Source organism: Eurosta solidaginis, chromosome 1 (assembly GCF_040869045.1).
Source record: "Eurosta solidaginis isolate ZX-2024a chromosome 1, ASM4086904v1, whole genome shotgun sequence".
In the NCBI taxonomy this organism is placed as follows: Eukaryota; Metazoa; Arthropoda; class Insecta; order Diptera; family Tephritidae; genus Eurosta; species Eurosta solidaginis.
Genome location: NC_090319.1, coordinates 291,958,774 through 291,977,251, shown reverse-complemented (window position 1 = coordinate 291,977,251; position 18,478 = coordinate 291,958,774). Strand labels below are relative to the sequence as shown.

General features: G+C 33.2%; 1 protein-coding gene across 1 annotated transcript in view; it reads left to right on the top strand.

Moving 5' to 3' along the window:
- Positions 1-18,478, top strand: part of side-III (sidestep III) — a 733,037-nt gene that overhangs the window by 62,701 nt on the left and 651,858 nt on the right. Inside the window, exon 2 of the mRNA XM_067767231.1 lies at positions 17,759-18,367. Coding sequence (XP_067623332.1) covers positions 17,905-18,367 — 463 coding nt within the window. The 5' untranslated portion in view covers positions 17,759-17,904. The remainder of the gene's footprint in view (positions 1-17,758; positions 18,368-18,478) is intronic.

Sequence of the window (18,478 nt, the reverse complement as noted above, 5' to 3'; positions counted from 1 at the left end):
GTTGTATAGATATTTTTAGTATCTATACACGTTTAAACTGCCACCCTATGTCTAAAGAACACACACACACACAAGCTACATTTGGTTTTTGAATCGATTCAACTCACAACTTTCCATCTTAGCATAAAAGCCGATTAAACCGTTATAGTCTGGCCGGTTGGTCAGTTGCCCATTTAATTGCAAATACTTTCTGTATAGTAGAATGTAGAATTCAAAGTAAGATGGCTGTGTTTGCGTGTATTCGTGTCGGGACCTTGATGATTAATGTACTTGTATGTTTGTATGTATATATATATTTATGTATATACATTTAATGTTTGTTTTAGATAAAAATCACTTACACTTTTAGTCCTTTTTCAAAAACCTCTTTTCCTCTTGTCCTTTCTTCTCTTAATTCCGCCCACGGTCGGTTGGTTAGGTGATTGAGTGGCTTGACTGGCTTACTTTTACTTATGATTTTTATGTTTTTGTTTGCATTGCTTTGTCGGCGCGTTAAGGGCCCATTACTGATACTTAGCATAGACTTGGCGTAAACTTGGCAACTCAGCCACGATTATACTCCACTTAGCGCATGCAATCTGGCATCATAATCAATAAATGTCAATTTGTATGACAAAATGTCAAAATGAAATGGAAACAAACAAATGGCATATCAAAATGTAAACTTCACTTAGAACTTACATAGAAAATCAAAATTCAACAGACTTCTAAGTCAAGTTAAGTGTTGCTAAGTTTTAAGTAATCAGTAACATGCTATGTTCATTTAACAGAACTGTAAGTGACAGTTATCAATTCAGGTCAAGTCTTTGCTAAGTATCAGTAATGGGCCCTTTACTTTGTTGTTCGTTGGCTGAGTGCTAGTTCCAGGGATATGTATATATGTTTATATTGTATGTTATTGCGAGAGCTATTGACCCTTAGACTGGGTATTGTTGGAAACCATTTATGTTATTTTATATGCTGGTAGCTTAAATGCAAAATTTTGCTTTGTTCTTAAGCTTCAAAATAATATGTTTGGTCATTTGGGGGATACAATTTTCTTGTATGTTTAGTTGCAAGCTGTTAATAAGCTTAGTGGTAGGAGCAAATCTGATGGAAATTTTCAGGAGATTTTCTTAATGTTATAGAATAGCAATGAGAAAGTTTAATAAACAATGCCACGACTGAAAACTTTACGAAACAAGAACGGAATTTCGGTTTGCCATAAAATTAAATTTCATCGCCGAAAATCTGTAAAAACATTTTAGTGTATTTTGGTATTCGAGAGACAAAAAAATGCTCCCTTTTAGTGATTATCCATGCAAGCTAAAGCTTGGCTAAGTATTCGGAATTATATTCGATACTTTTTTTGGGGTCATTCCTATATCGATTTAAATTTGGTTTCAGGGTCTTCGGATTTATTTCCGAATTGTTTTCGGGATTATTGGGATCGACATTTTGCAAAATAGTTTCGAGATCACTTGAGGAATATTTTTGGGATAATTTTGGTACTACTTTTGCATCATGCCGGACTATTTTGGGCTCATTCCAGAGCAGATAATATCCGAACTATTTTAAGATCAGTTAAGAGTTCCCTATGGAATAAATTCGGAGCTATATTATAATGATTTCAGAATTTTTTTCAAAAATATTTAAACATGTATACATAGAAGTGAATATAATTTTGATGCTTTAAATTAAAAACAATTTTTTTTAAATCAAGACTATATAAAGGTAATTTTAGATAAGTGGTAGCGGCTGGAGATAAGAAATGATAATGAAGTAGTTAACAATTAATTTGCAATAAGTCTTTAAATTATCTCGATACGGTCTTGAATTCAACAAGAAAACGGTCCCAAAATGGTTCTGAAGCGGTTCATAAATAGTACCGAAGTTATTCTAAAATAGTGCAGAAAATAATTTTGAAATTATACAAAAATGATCCCGAACTAGTGCAATAAAGGGCGGGGAGACATAAGGTCAGTGGCAATAGGGCCAATTGACATAATAATCGCTACAAATGACCACATGATCAATTGGTTTACGACCACTTCAAATGGTCACACCATCAATTGACTAAAGTACCTTTTTAAGTTTGATTATATGGCCATTTAGGAAATTTCCGTTTGACTGTATGATTTTTTATTCCCAAGTTTCTCCAAACCTTTCGTTTAGTAAGGTCCTCTTATTTTAAAGGGGACCTTTTTGGACCCTTTTTATCCGATTGTTTTTGGAATAGGACGAAAACTACGTATCCGAAAATCAAGAAAAAAATTAAAAAAAATATAATATAGTGTGGCTAATATTAGCATTTCGGCTCATCACTATGCTGCTACTAAATAAATGCACAGCAACAATAACGAAGCAGCCACACTTATGTATATGTAAACATCAAAACAAGCAGCCACGCTTACATGTTAACAGTGAAGCTAATAGCAAACATAATACATACACATATAACTAGAAGACAAAACTTGAATAGCAGATGCATACAGGATAAATAAATAAGCAGCTCTTCTCGAAAGCGAAATAGAACCGTTGAGGCAACAGAGAGTATAAAAGCAGCGCAAGCTGAGGAATGTTGAATCAGTTTGATTGTAAACGCTATAATTGAAGAACGCGTGTATTGTAATTGTGAAGTACTACTAAGTACCACACTAGTGTAAATAAAGAGCATTGGCTATACTGAATATTTGAGTTATTTATTCGACAGTTCAAAGATTTGAACATTAACACAAACTACAAAATAATCAGGAATTTCCGAAAAGTTCATTAGAATAGGGAATAAGATGAAACATACCAGTAATACAGCAATTGTTAATAATGTAATGCATATAGTGATTGTACAAAGTAATTGACCATATGGTCACTTGAGAACAAAGAGTTGACTTTATGACCATTTCGAAGAAGCAGGATGATCATAATGTAAATTTCGCTTACATTGTGACTATTTCAAATTTGACGTTGTGCTCTTTTTATATGGTAATAACTTAATTCGACTTTATGGCCACTTAAAATGCTCATAAATCAATTGATGTTATGACCGTTGACTTTATGACACCCCTCCTCTAAAAATATCCCGAAAGCAGTTCCAAAACTTTGTTGGAATGATCCGAAAATAGTGCTGAAAAACAGTCCCGAATACGTGGCAATCTTGGGACATTTTTAATTAAATTTTGAATGTTCCGTAGACCTGTAGTTCTGCAGTTCAGCCACCAGATTTCTTAAGACTGTTCTAGCAGGACAACTTCCACCCTTAAGTATTCTACGCCCTTTTACCATTGGCATGTCACTGGAGGTCACTTAATAACTTGAGAAATACTACACATTTGCTCTTAAAGCTAGGGGGTCTGCCAGGCACAGCAGACTTTTCTCAACATACCCAATATTCTTATTTAATTGCCTTGAGAAATATCCACGTAACATCATTGATAATGGGCATGGTAATAGGCCCATGAGTAAGTGCTAGTCGGATATGCTATCTTGCATCTTCTAAAACAGCAAAGTGATTATTACAATTTGAGGACAATCATAAATTATAGCATAATAAAAACTCACACTTGTACAAATCCTACTCTGAATGTGTACATTGCTCCATATTTGGTTTTAAGTAAACTCAGCGTATACTATCCACGATGATAGATTCCGAAAGCTCGACAAAGAGTGAGGCAATAAAAATGATAGCAATGGGTGAATAAATTTTGATGGTCTGTAAAGTGACGTACATTTGTCTACCCTGATTTTGGAAACTTCCTATTGAAGAATTTTTACCACTGGGATAATTATGCTCAAAACAAAAATGTGGCGGAGCCTAAAGCTAGCATGTGCTTATTAATTTCCATTTGATTGCAAGTTATCATGAATGTTTCAAATGATTTCACGACACTCTATTCTATATACATATATACAACAAAAACTTTTACAAAATATTCGTGTACATAATTTTTGTGTGTGGGCGTTTTGGTATGCAGTTCTTGGTATAAATACTCGTTTAAATATTGAAAGCAGTAATTTGTTAAGGTGTTGCGAGAAAAATAAAGGCAGCGTGTGCATAATAAATTAAACAATAAATGAAAGAAATACGAAATATATACTTACATTTAGACATGACCCACTAATTGTTGCATGTATGTAAGTATATATGGTATATAAGTTCTTCATCTTATACTCACAGAAATTCAAAGTTTGAGTCGTGACTTCGGTAAAATTATGTATAGCAAAAAATTTTGCAGTTCTCATCAAGTTTTTCTTGATGCAAATTATTTTCGAAACTTTTTTTTATAGAAATCTATTTCAAAGTTTGTATGATATCAAAACTTGGATCGGAGATGGTTTTTTTTTTAATGTGAGGGTACAAATGTTGTAAAAACCTTCATTCAACCCAAAAATATTTAATTTAATTAAAAAGCTTGTTTTGAAAAGGCTGTAAAATGACTTGTAAATAACAAGTCGCAGGATTTATAAAAAAAAAATCAATTACCGTATTTTATCGTAACTTAGTCGCGATTCTCAAAGTACTTATAAATCTCGCGAGCTTCTCGACATTCTTAGTTAATCGCTGTATGGACAGTATTTATACACTTGTTTTTTTTTTTTTTTTTACTTGTTACTTTTTTGTTGATTATGTTTCTTCCAATGACATTTAACTCAAAACATATTTATTATACATATAATTTTGTTCGCAATATTTTATTTTTCAACGAGTCATCAAGAACTCGGCTTCTCGCAAGATTCTCGAATCTCGAATTACTCGTAATACTCGCGATCTTCTCGACTTTCAATTCAGTCGCTGCATTGGCAATATTCTGTACATTTCGGGGTTTTTTACTTGTGGTTTTGCGGAAATTTTGGCTTGTGCTCCAGAAGAAATCAAAAGCTCTATATAAAACAGCCAATGAATCTATTAAGTTGAATGTCGAGAAGCTCGCGAGCCTTACGAGTAATTCAGGATTCGAGAATCTCACGAGAAGGCGAGATTCGCGAGAAATCTCTTTTTGAACGTTTTCGAGAAATCGTAGGATCTACTACTTACTTTTGACTTATTTGAAGTTAGTAAAGAATTATTCAACAATAAAGTATCTCTTACCTGTGACATGTACGATTTAGTTAATATTTATATTTATTTTAATCCTAACAGAGATACAACTAATTAAATCCAGCAGGAATTTGGATGAATACACAACATCTATGAAGTAGGTTTTTTCATAGTCCTTAAATCTGAATCAAAGCCCAAGAATGTAAAATTTTATAGAATTTTCAATAACTAATTTTTATCTAGCCCATGCAACAATTCCTTGACTAAAACCATATTTCGACGATTTCAAATACTTTATTTTTATTTTTTTCTTTATTTACTACCAGATACCACATTTAATTATTATTTTAAATTTTCAAATTGAAAATGTTTCCAGAATTCAAAAATTTGTCAAAAACGTTGCTTTGTAATAATTTTCAAACTAATATACGAATATTATTCTTGAAAAATAATTACAAGTAAACGTTTACTTTTTACGTTGCTTAATTTTTGGTTTCCTCGAAAGCGGTGTCACTATATATCGACCGTTACATAGCGGTAGATTATGTTGTCAAAAATGTTGCAGTATAAAAGTAATTATGTGGAAACTAAGAAGACGGTGAAGTTTACCGTAACGTAGAACAGTGGCAGAGCATTAAATATTACAACCGTCATTACGTCGTTCACCATCGTTTTTTGCCACCGCTATTGTCAAAGCCATGGTATAAAAAAGAAGGTAATTCTACTCAAAATTTTTTGACATATTTGGGGATTTTTCAAGTTTCACAAAGTTTGTTGATTTGCTAGTTGATGTTGCCATAACGTTACTGTTTAAAGCAAAGTTACGGTGTTTCGGGAAGGGATTTTCTTTCAGGATGCAAACACAACGGTTTTCTGTGACAATAACTAAATGGCACCCTCACCGATAGAAGTCTATACCATTTATACCGTTTACGTTTCGTTTATGCTGTAACGACGCACAAAAACTTAGTTTGAATTGCCAGTAGGATGTTTGAACAAAAAGTTCACCAAACTCGATTTGCATCGTTTTCGATAATCTTTGGTTTTCAGGACAAGGACAAAGGATCACTGACCTCTTTAACAACCGTACAGCCAATTACATCATGTTTAATTAGATTAAAAGCACTTGCAGTAATCTTCATATAAAAATTATAAAATATTTCCAATTTCCACGCAGCGAAATGCCCATTCTTTAATCTCGTCAAAATGACAAAACTGTTGTTGTGTAGACTGCTATTTTGTATTTACTAATTTTTTTCTTTTTTAACACGCTTATATTAGCTTCACTTGTATGTATGTTTGTAATTTTCTAGGCTAAGCGCGCAAAGGAGAGTTAGATAATGTTTAGGAGACCCATCTTGCGGTAATTATTGAAGACTCGCTGCAGTGGTTAAATAACTCGCTACAAAACGAAATGTGCTTAATAGCAGAGACACGAACCTCTATAGGCCATAGTGTATAACCTATAGCTGATGCGGTTGCGATGAATAGTGGAGTGTAGAGATAAAGTGGAGCGACACGTTTCAGTTGCAACTGAGTATAATTTTTCAGTACTAGTTTTCGGAGTAGATAAAGTTTAACACTTAGCAGTCAATTTAAAACTTTTTAAATATTTATGTAATGCGCGTAAGAAAAAGACACGGTTAATATCGAACTAAAAAGTTAAAAATAATTTTGAAAATACGTTTAAAACAATAATGAATGAAAAAAGCGTCTGTCGCTAGATATACGAAAAATATGGCGCAAAGCGCCCACGCTTTCTTCACAACAATACTAATATTTTTCGTTGATTATTGTTTTAAACTTATTTAGAAAATTATTTTTAACTTTTTAGTTCGATATTATTTAAAAACGTATTTTTTTTTGATATATTTATTATATAAAATAACAATAAAAACAGTATAGTCGTATCCGTTAATGTAAAATCCATCAAAATCAAAACAAAAAAAAAAAAAAAAAAGTAGAAAATTGTAACATTTTTCAGTCTGGTAGCGAGAGCTTTATGAAATGTCATTGTTCCCGCAAAAGTCAAATGGCTAACGTCGCATTAAGTGGAACTACCTCCATTTTTTGTATCATGGTCAAAGCGGTGAACATTTTGTCAAATAATTGAAGTTATTTATAAAAAAAATGTACATATTTGAATTAACATTTTTTTCGTGTACGTTTATTTAAAGAAAATATTAAAAAAAAAAAATTAAAAAAAATCATGCAAATCGTCTGCCGTAACTCTTCGTAGTTTCCAACAAAGCGGTGCTGCTAAAAACGATGAGTATTCCAGCCGCCCTTTAGCGGTCGTAACATAGCGGCACCGCTTTCGGAGGAAACCAAGCCTTTAGTATTTATTATTTGCGACCCGGTCTATGAAAAGGTGTTTTATGACTCAAACAAATTTTTTCCACTTTTTTTCTGGTTTCGATAAGTTTTGACACGCTCTTTCACGTGGTGAAAACTAGAAAGTCCTAACTTGTTTAGAATTGTACTAGAAGTGTACTATATTATAACGATTTTTCATTGGCAATAGGAAAATAACTTTACATTTTCTGTTGTTATTAATAATTAGCACAGACAAATGTGTTGTGATCAACAACTATTGCACTATCTTTGCATACAGATCTGGGGATTTCTTTTGACCAACTGTTTATCACCACGTTTGAACACATTGAGAATAGTGCATATTGTCCTGGGCCTGTGCTGTTTGCCAATCGAAATATTACAATTTTTATTTGTTTTATAGTCCGTACGTGCATTACATCATATGAAATTGGAGAACCGGCCTCATCATATCCCTTGGTGCTACGCAATGGAAAAAAGTGTTACCCACATAACATAAGTACACTCTTTACATCATTCGATCCAATTTCGTCATTGCATTTTCGTGCACTGTAACGATCATCCTCCAAATCATGCTCATATGGAAAATGGTTTTTGAGTTCCTGATGCCCAAGATGATAATCCCAGTCTGTATTTGGACCTTGACGAGTCCATAATAGCGGTCTTTGGGGTCATGCCTGACATCGATCTTGTCGTAATTGATTGATCCTTGAGTCACAGGTTTAGTTACGGGCTTTTTGATTAAGAGATAACCAAGTAACTTGGTGAACTTTTTTTTTATCTGATAGTGATAATACTGATACCCATCGATCTTGGAGTAATAGAGACAATTAACCGCCCCAAATTGGGTAGTATTAAGTTGTGGAGACTGAATTTTCCGACTGTAGCACCAAATACCTTGCCCGGAGGCCTTTACACCCTAAGAGTCATCCTCACATGTATTTTTGCAATAACTTGTATTTAAATATATGTATGTGAAGAAACTGAAGAAATGCGTTATTTATCTTTAACAGCTGTTTCTCGCAATTTCCTTTTTGAGTCAGAAGCCACCTTTTCATAGGCCGGGTCACATATGTAGGCATATTTATTCTGGTCATATTCTGGTAAAAGTGGCCCCCTTTTTATGAATCACATATTCCTCATGAATATAGTTCATGGTTTTCTCTTCAAAATATCATCCGCAAAATGGATAGTTTTTTATCTTGATACATTTTTGAGATACCAGTCTCCGGGAAATGTACAAAAGACTGGCCTTTTCTAAGATTTTTAAATATGGTTTAATGTGTTTAAAATGTATTGCTAATGGACCTTCAAATAGACTAATATTAAGTATACACTCCTTTCCCAGTCTTATTTGGGAAGAAAGTGCACTAGGAACAAACTTATTTTAAAATGTTAGCTTGAGTAGCAAGAGAAGGGGGAGGAAGAGGCGAAAAGACACGGAGGAGTAAATTTAAATTAGCATATAAGAGGAGAAAAATCCGCTGTGAAATATGGTGGGAAATGCCGGTAAGGGATTGGCATTGGGAGAGAGAGATGCAGAGGGGAAGGAAGAGAAAAGAGATGCCCGCATGAAGAATTGTAAAGTGCAATATTTTATTTATTTTTTGCTATAAAATATTGACATATCTACAAAAATACATGTGAAGCTAATACGAGCGTGTTGAATAGGTTTATACTGGAAAATATTTTATTATAAAAAAATATTATTATAAGATTAACCGAATTTCAATATACACATATTACTCACTAAATGCCAACCTGTATATGTTTTATATGAAGATAGCAGTTGCGAATAACTTTCCAATCACATTTCACTTAAAACGAAATTTTATAGCTGTGCTTTTACAGACAAACCTACTTTGAATATAAAGCTTATATTTTCTGACAAATGATTGAAATGTCTTTCTTTAATGTTTTCTAAAAAACAAAAATAAAAACAAATAACGTATTCAAAGAACTTGAGAAATAAAACCACTGTCTTAGTTCAGCTTTAGTTTAGATACTGAGAGCTAAATGGGATACCACCCTATCTGGGATGTCAGTTACAAAGCGCCTTATCTCAAAACTTTTTTAAAAAACGCCTAATATCAGGACTTGTTTCGAAAAGCATTCTATCTCGGAGTTCGTTTGAAGACGGCCTGATCTCAGAATTTTTTTCACAAATACCTCACCTCACATTAAGATATATTGAGTTTATGCTTAGATAAGTGATTTTTGACAAAAAAAAAAAAAAAAAACAAATAATGATGTAAGGCTTTTCTGAAGAACAAAGTGAATTAGGGTATACTTCAAACTAAGAATTTATTAAAAAAAAAAAAAAAAAATTCTTCGTTTCATCGATATGGGTCGTAGTCTAAAATTAGAGCAATATATCAACAACTTAAAATTTCTCGAAACTTTTGGAATTTTCCTACCGCTGTTTATGTAGCATCTTTAAACTAACCTGTATTCGAGTACATATGTATTCGTGAATTGCCAGTAGGCTGTCAGTCAATATGGCTTGCTTCAGCTTCAAGGCTGTATGTGCTGAGTGCCCAGGTGGATACTTGACAGAATTTTGTAGTTTATACTGGCAAATATATTTGCTTGTGTGTGTGAATATTTTTGTGTCATTGTCAAGGGGTTGAGGGTGCACACATATTTAACTGTGTAGATATATTACTTTGGCTTTCTACCCGCCAAAATTTTCACAATTCACATAAGGCTAATTTGACCTGATAAAAGGCTTACAACGTGAGGCTTGAAATTTGTAAGTACTTCAGCTACTTGAAACATTTCTACACGTCTAAGATGCAACGGCTTATAGCGCCTGTATATAAGGTTTACTTATTGTTTTATTATGACGGTAAATAGATTAAAAAAATATATATATTCATAGCACACTTTCTCTTGGAAAGGCGAAAAAACGTCTATATAATCTTAATAGTTCATGCGGCCTAATTGTAATGCTTTGTTTTCACTATGTCAAAATCACTGACATCAAATACTGACTTAATAACTGTCACCATGGCGATTTGGTGTCAAATGTGTTTTCATTATATATTAAAAACTGGCATGAAGTCGATATAGCAGTGTGTGCCAAAGACTGTTATCAAATTGTGGTGTCAGTCGATTGACATCCAGTTTTAACCACTGATGTCAAACGTTAAGTAAATATTTTTGCCAGCCCGTCAGCTGATATATTCTTTTGAATAAACGACAAAAAATTAAAATAGAAGAAGTGTGAAAGTGAACTAAATTTTGTAAAAGCCGATCAAATAACTAATTTAAACAAAAAAATTCGGAAAAATAAACAAATGGCGATAGCTGCTGCGACTCTTTGTTTTGTGACAAGCCTAAGGGCATGGACAAGAAAGCGGAACCAGATAAGGAAGCGGATGCAGTGGTGGGTTAGGCCAAGGCTTCGGGATAGAGGAACATAAGGGTTCTATGCTACACTGCGTTCTAAGCTGTTCGTGCGAAATCCAAAATGGTGTAACAGTTTTTTGAGGATGACTCTGGAGGAATCTGACTCTCTTGTGGAGCGCATAACCCTATCCGGGAAGCTATCTCGGTAGGGGAAAAGTCGGCAGTAACTTTGCGTTGCTTGGCAACAGGAGATAGCTTTTCTAGCCTGGTGACTGTTTTCCTATTGGGAAAAACTACCATCTGTCATGCAATACGTGAGACATGTCGTGCTATTTTTGAAGCTTTGAAAGACGACTTTTTGAAAGTGAGTATTTGATTTCTTTGATCTGGCACAAATGTTGACATAATTTACTTATATACTGTAAAGATATTCAATTTTTTGTTAAAATTTGACTTTTAAACAATATTCTTTTTAAAGTGGACGTGTTCTTCATCCCATTTTGCTAATTTTTATTTAGCACATATATAGTAATAGGAGTAACGTTCCTGCCAAATTTCATGATGATACCTTCAACGACTGCCAAATTACAGCTTGCAAAACTTTTAAATTACCTTCTTTTAAAAGTGGGTGGTGCCACGTCCATTGTCCAAAATTTTACTAATATTCCATTCTGCGTCATAAGGCCAATGAAATATCGCACTTTTTCGCTTTTTCGAAATTTTCGATATCGAAAAAGTTGGCGGTTATAGTCCGATATCGTTCATTTTAAATAGCGATCTGAGATGAGTGCCCAGGTACCTGCGTACCAAATTTCATCAAGATACCTCAAAATTTACTCAAGTTATCGTGTTAACGGGCAGACGGACGGGCGGATATGGCTCAATAAAATTTCTATATCTATCTCGATTCCTTTATACCTGTACAACCACCCGTTATCCAATCAAAGTTAATATACTCTGTGTGCAAAACACGCTGAGTATGAAAAGAACTCACGCGGAAAGAGCAGCGCAAGCTACTCCACTTGGCAGATGCCTCAGATCGCGACATCTTTAATATATCCGCCACATCTTGCCATTGAGCCTCCCTCAAATTCCTGTCCCTGTATTGAGGCGAAAGAAAATTCCAGGTCCCTTCTCTGACCTCTACTTCCTGCACTAGCCTCTCCGTTTGCTCCGCTGTCCATTTTTCGGTTAGTTTTCTCATTGAAGAATTCGAAGCTGACACATCCAATACATCCTCCATTTTAACTTTAAACTAAAAAGCACAATGCAACAAATTAATAAATAAACTTTTTTACAAATTTTATAAAATTTACTTTTTATATGTCATGTGTGAAATCAGCTGTACGCACGTTTAATGACAGATTTGCCAGCATGTTGGCAAAAACATTTTATTGCCTATATCTTCTTAAAACTGTTTAATAAATGAAAAATTATAATAATTTGTGTAATTAATCGGTTATGTTAAAAAAATAGATATTACACTGTGTAACACTAAAAAATTTCTGCACAGTGAGGCTATTTTTCATGTTGTACAGCAAGATGTGTAATAACTTAGTTCTGTCTTTATCTAGGGTAAATTTTTAATAAGTTTTATGAAAAAGTATAATAATTTGTATAACTAATCGGTTATATTAGAATAGATATTACATTGTGTAACACTGAAAAATACCTGCGCAGTGAGGCCATTTTTCATGTTGTACAGCAACTAGGGTGTATCAAACCCTCTATCTAACCCCCTATCTGCAAGTATCTGCAGCTAAATTTAATGCAGTTGGCAAGCTTATTGTGCTAAGTACATTTTCAAAACTAATTTTCACTTGGACGGACTTGAAAACATAACAAAACTGGTTTTACCACCAAAAATCAAAAAAAAAAAAAAAAAAAAAAATATTTTGAACACCCTAAAAATCACAAACACCATTAATAATGTTAGTATTTACCTGAAATATCAGAATACATCACAATTACTCAATACAATTGTCTTAAAACTTAAAATATTCACGTTAAAACATGCGATTTCACATAGGTTTAAAAAAAACATAACACGCGTTTCAGAAATAGCTAAATTCCGATTACTTGACAACTAACGCCAGATATGCGATGGATGGGAAGGGATAGAATTATTGTTCCCCTCTCTATTCTTAAACTGTGGGAGTGTTTTTTTTTTGTAATTGTGGCAACTTTCAGAAATTCAATTATGGCTGCCTAAATATTTAAAACCTACCTATGTGCAACCCTTTTTTATTTATTTCTTACAACTCTTTATTGAGTTTTTTGCTGGTTAGAATTATCAGTTGATATCATAGTAGTTGTGATTTTTGCGGTCTTAAAATAATTCCTTTATTCGAGGTCAAATGCTTGGTTACCCAAACAAAACCTCTGACAAAATCTTGATAGGTTACCAAAGTCAACAGATTAAAGTGAGTATATGAATGTAGATAGTCTTGTCTTCGTTTTTACACATGCCATATGAAGAAAAGTGGTTTATGCAACTTTCTCTATTTCTCAATTCCATTGAATTTTTCTGAAGAGGTTCGAAAAAATTGTTACGTTAGCTCTTAAGGCTGTTTCTTCTTAGGAAGATGAGGAATTAAACTAAGTTTTATATTGACGTTGTCAAATTTAACATATTAATGTTTTTGAGGTATCAATGTGTTGTTATGTAATGTTTTTGAGGAATCTTCTCCCACTGTCCAAATGTTTCGTTAGCGAATTTAAAAAATGTTCTTTTTACTGAACGTATTTATCTGAGCTGGCTTCGAAATAAATTTTTTATTTGAACTAAGGCCCACTCCCTCTTAAAATACTCATTAACTCCTTTCGTTTGATACCCATATTGCACAAACGAATTCTAGAGTCACCCCTGGTCCACCTTTATGGCGATATCTCGAAAAGGGGTCCACCTATAGAACTAAGCCCCACGCCCTTTTAAAATAATCATTAACACCTTTCATTTGATACCCATATCATACAAACAAATTCCAAAGTCACCCCTGGTCCACCTTTATTGCGATACCTCGAAAATGCGTCCACCTATAGAACTAAGGCCCACTCCCTCTTAAAATACTCATTAACTCCTTTCGTTTGATACCCATATTGCACAAACGAATTCTAGAGTCACCCCTGGCCCACCTTTATGGCGATATATCGAAACGGCGTCCACCTATAGAACTAAGGCCCACTCCCTTTTAAAATACTCATTAACACCTTTCGTTTGATGCCCATATTGTGCAAACAAATTCTAGGGTCACCCCTGGTCCACCTTTATGGCGATATCTCGAAACGGCGTCCACCCATGGAACTAAGGATTACTCCCTTTTAAAATGCTCATTAACACCTTTCATTTGATACCCATATCGTACAAACGCATTCTAGAGTCACCCCTGGTTCATCTTTACGGCGATATCTCGAAAAGGCGTCCATCTATAGTACTTAGGTCCACGCCCTTTTAAAATACTCATTAATACCTTTCATTTGATACCCATATCGTACAAACGCATTCTGGAGTCAACCCTGATCCACCTTTATGGCTATATCCCTAAATGGCGTCCACCTATAGAACTATGGCCCACTCCCTCATAAAATACTCTTTAATGCCTTTCATTTGATACACATGTCATACAAACACATTTCAGGGTTTCCCTCGGTTCATTTTCCTACATGGTTATTTTCCCTTATGTTGTCACCATTTTTTTTTTTTTTTATTTATTTTTTTTTATTTTTATTTTTGTCACCATAGCTCTCAACTGAGTATGTAATGTTCGGTTACACCCGAACTTAACCTTCCTTACTTGTTTTTTTTATATAGTTGAGCGGAGAGTGCCCTTGTTACTTGTAAGGTAATTTTTTAAATTAAAAAGCAGCTGTTTTTCACCCAAAGTATTAAATATTAGGATTATTCCAAAATATGAAAACTCATATCTCAACCAAATATTGATAATAGCGTTCCAAATCCCAATACCGTATTAAATGGGTGTTGTCTTACCATTAAACGATACCGGTAGTATACTTACTACTTTTTTTAAAGAAAGTTTCATCCCAATACGTTCTGTAGCGTCCGCTTTTACTTCCTTGCAAAATTTCAGTCTTTGCATTATTGTTGTACAAAAATTTTAATGTGATTCAAAGCAGCAGAGTGCCTCTGTCGAACAACAATTAGGATTTGTAATGTTCTTAGATATCACTCAAGCGACAATATTCAATTATGTGAAATTATGTTGAATTACATAAACACGCGAGCAGCTACATATTTAGGGATCAGACAAACAAAGGTGACAATGAAATTAATAGCTGCACGTAGTTTGATTATGAATGAGAAATAAAAGTATTCGATAAGCTATAAGCACGTATTTAATATTTTATTCGGCTCTTGATTGCAGGGAACATATCGGCGGTAAAAGCTTTTAACGCCAGTCAACAAAATTTTATAGCCACACAAAAAATTTCATTTTAAGGAATCTACCATGCAAGTTTTCAATAAATATCCGATGTTTAGCAATGAACTATCTGTTCGAAAAAAAAATCTTAATTGTGGTTTGAATTACTTGAAATTTGGACGGTTAAATAAGGTTGAACTTGCCGGTCAATAAAGACCTAACATAGACTTAATGTGTTCACAGTGTTACCAGCATTTGTTTGACGATCAGATGGAAGAACCCCAATCAGGTAGCATGACTTATGTTATAGAAAAACTCCGTCCTCTTTACAAGTACTAAATAATGGCTTTCTGGGACCTAGTTTAATTGCTGCCTCAAGATCTGACAACTCTGCCTACACCATTTTACCTTTTCTCATCTTCCTCAGAAGTTTTTGTGTAGATGGCAAAAACTATTTTCTTCTAAAAATCGCGCCAGTGTGCGTAGCGAAAAATTACCCAATACAAGAATGACAGCTACAACAGTGCACATATTCTCCTAGAAAAGAAAACGTCATAGGTTTTTGTAATTCTATCGTTAGGAATAAATTGTAGTATTACTCTATTTTTATGGTGATTTACAATATTTCCGTTTTATACTTACAGGTTCTACATGATATATAAAAAAATGGGACAAACCAAAATTAGTGAAGATTTATGTAAACTAATTGCTAGGATGCAAAATGAAAAGGAATTGGACGAAATAAAATTTAGTTATTTACAAAAAAATTATCAAATTGACAATAAATTAATAATAAGGAAAAAAATCATAATTCGAAGCGAAGTTGGAAGAAATGAAATCAAATTATACGAGTTTAAATAACATAATCAGCATTTAAATAAAATAATATAAAAATAAACAAAATTACAATATTTTGAAGAAACTAATAGATTTGAATTCAGTAAAAATCATAAATTGTTTGAATTGTAAAAAATACAATCTGCAATTAATTCACAGTCGTCGACTACATTCGATTTAATTGTAGATAACCACTTCAGTTTCAATTTTAAGGAAATTAAAAGGTTTAAATTCACTAAAACCATAATAATAAATTTTGTCATTGTAAAAATAAAATCTACGATTGAATCATAATCGTCGACTACAATCGACTTAATTGTAGATAAGCAATTCAGTCTGAATTTAAAGGACATTAAAAGAATTATATTCACAAAAAACATAAATTTTGTTACCGTAAAACTACAATATGCAATTCATTCACAATCGTTGACTAAAGTCGCCTGAATTGTAAATAAGCACTTCAATTTTAATTTTACAGAAATTAAAAGAATTATCTTCACTAAAGAGATTATTTATTTTGTCATTATAAAAATAAAATCTGCGATTGATTTCCAATCGTCGAACACATTTGACTTTATTGTAGGAAACCACTTCAGTTTCAATTTTAAGGAAATAAAAAGAATAAATTCACTAAAACAATAATAAATTTTGTCATTGTAAAAATACAATCTGCGATTGAATCATAATCGTCGACTAAATTAGACTTAATTATGGATAAGCGCTTCAGTCTGAATTTAAAGGACATCAAAAGAATTATATTCCCAAAAACTATAATCAATTTTGGGATTGTAAAAATACAATCTGCTATTGAATCATAATCGTCGACTATAATCAATTTATTTAGGGATAAGCGCTTCAGTCTGAATTTAAAGGACATCAAAAAAACTATATTCACTAGGAAAATCATACATTTTGGCATTGGTAAAATAGAATCTGCAATTTATTTACAATCGTCGACTTACTTACTTAATTGGCGCTTAACCGTTTAAACGGTTATGGTCGTCCAACAAGGCACGCCAGTCGCTCCTTCTCTCTGCCAGCCGACGCCAATTGGTCATACCAAGGGAGTTTAAACCGTTTTCCACCTGGTCCTTCCAACGGAGTGGGGACCGCCCTCTACCTCTTGTTCCATAGACGGGTTCCGATATAGACACTTTCTTGGCCGGAGCGTCATCTTTTATTCGCATAACATGGCGACTACAGTTGACTTAATTGTAGATAAGCACTTAGGTTTCAATTTTAAGGAAATTAAAAGAATTAAATTCACTAAGCAAATCATAAATTTTGTCATGGTAAAAATACAATCTGCAATTGAATTACAATCGTCGACTACAATTGACTTAATTGTAGATAAGCACTTTAGTTTCAGTTTTAAGGAAATTAAAAGAATTAAATTCACTAAAAAATAATAAATTTTTTCATTGTAAAAATAAAATCTGCAGTTATGTCACAATGGTCCACTAAAATTGTCTGTATTTTATACAAGTTTCAATAAACTTGATTACGCTCAATTCAGAAACGTAATCAAATTAAGTAGCTTACGTAGATATCATCTACGTATATTCATATTTACGACAATACGAGATTGAAAAAAAAAATGTAATAAAAAAATTAAGGAAAGCGACTCCTCTATTAGGCATAAAACTGTAATTTTTCTGTTCACTGAAGTCATTCTACACGGGCGCTGAAGCCATATAGAGACCCTCTCCAAAGGTTTGGAAGCCAAAATCTTATTACAATCAAATCAAATTTGATTGCTTTCTTTTACTCCTCTATTGGGTAACAAAGCTGACTCTTGAGATTTATGTTGAAAATATATAAAAACCTTTTATTTTTACGATAGATGCAGGAAGCCTTGTTTGCTTGATTGGTGTTATACCTACATGCATTTATATGCACTTAAATAACAACAAAGATAAGAACAATATCACTTGAGAAAACTACGTAACATATTTCACAAGACGAGTTCTTGAAATAAAGCAACTTGCAATGACACTTTACAATGGAAACTTTAGCTGCAGTAGGATTGGCAAAGCTATTTTGAAACCACAACTTTTATGCCCTACAATAAAGGCAGTGTACACTAACACCTCGGCCACATTAGTCAAAACAAAAACAAATAAAACAGTTCGTTTATGTTACAATGACACGGTAACGCTTCCTAAAAAAATCCTAAAAACTAAACGATTAAAGTTTGGAAAAGAAACTACAAAAGCAACTACGCTACTAAATAAATATACAAAAACAAGAAATAAAACAGAATCCATTTCTTCAAATAATTTGAATGATACCTACGCAGACAGGAACATAAACTTCACGCAATATCAACAACGTCTTCCGATGGCTTCTTGTTTAAACAGCTGGCGCAGTTGTCTTATTGCACTCATGGTATTAACAGCCAATTTCAACATAACTGCCGGTCAAATTGATTGGGATGATGACGATGATCCAGGTAAGCAATTTTTTGTGAAATTATCTGGTATAAGTAAACTTATAATTTGGAAAGGCATGCTAAGGGTTTTCAAAATTAATAAAATCTCTTTGAGTTATACACTTTTCAAAG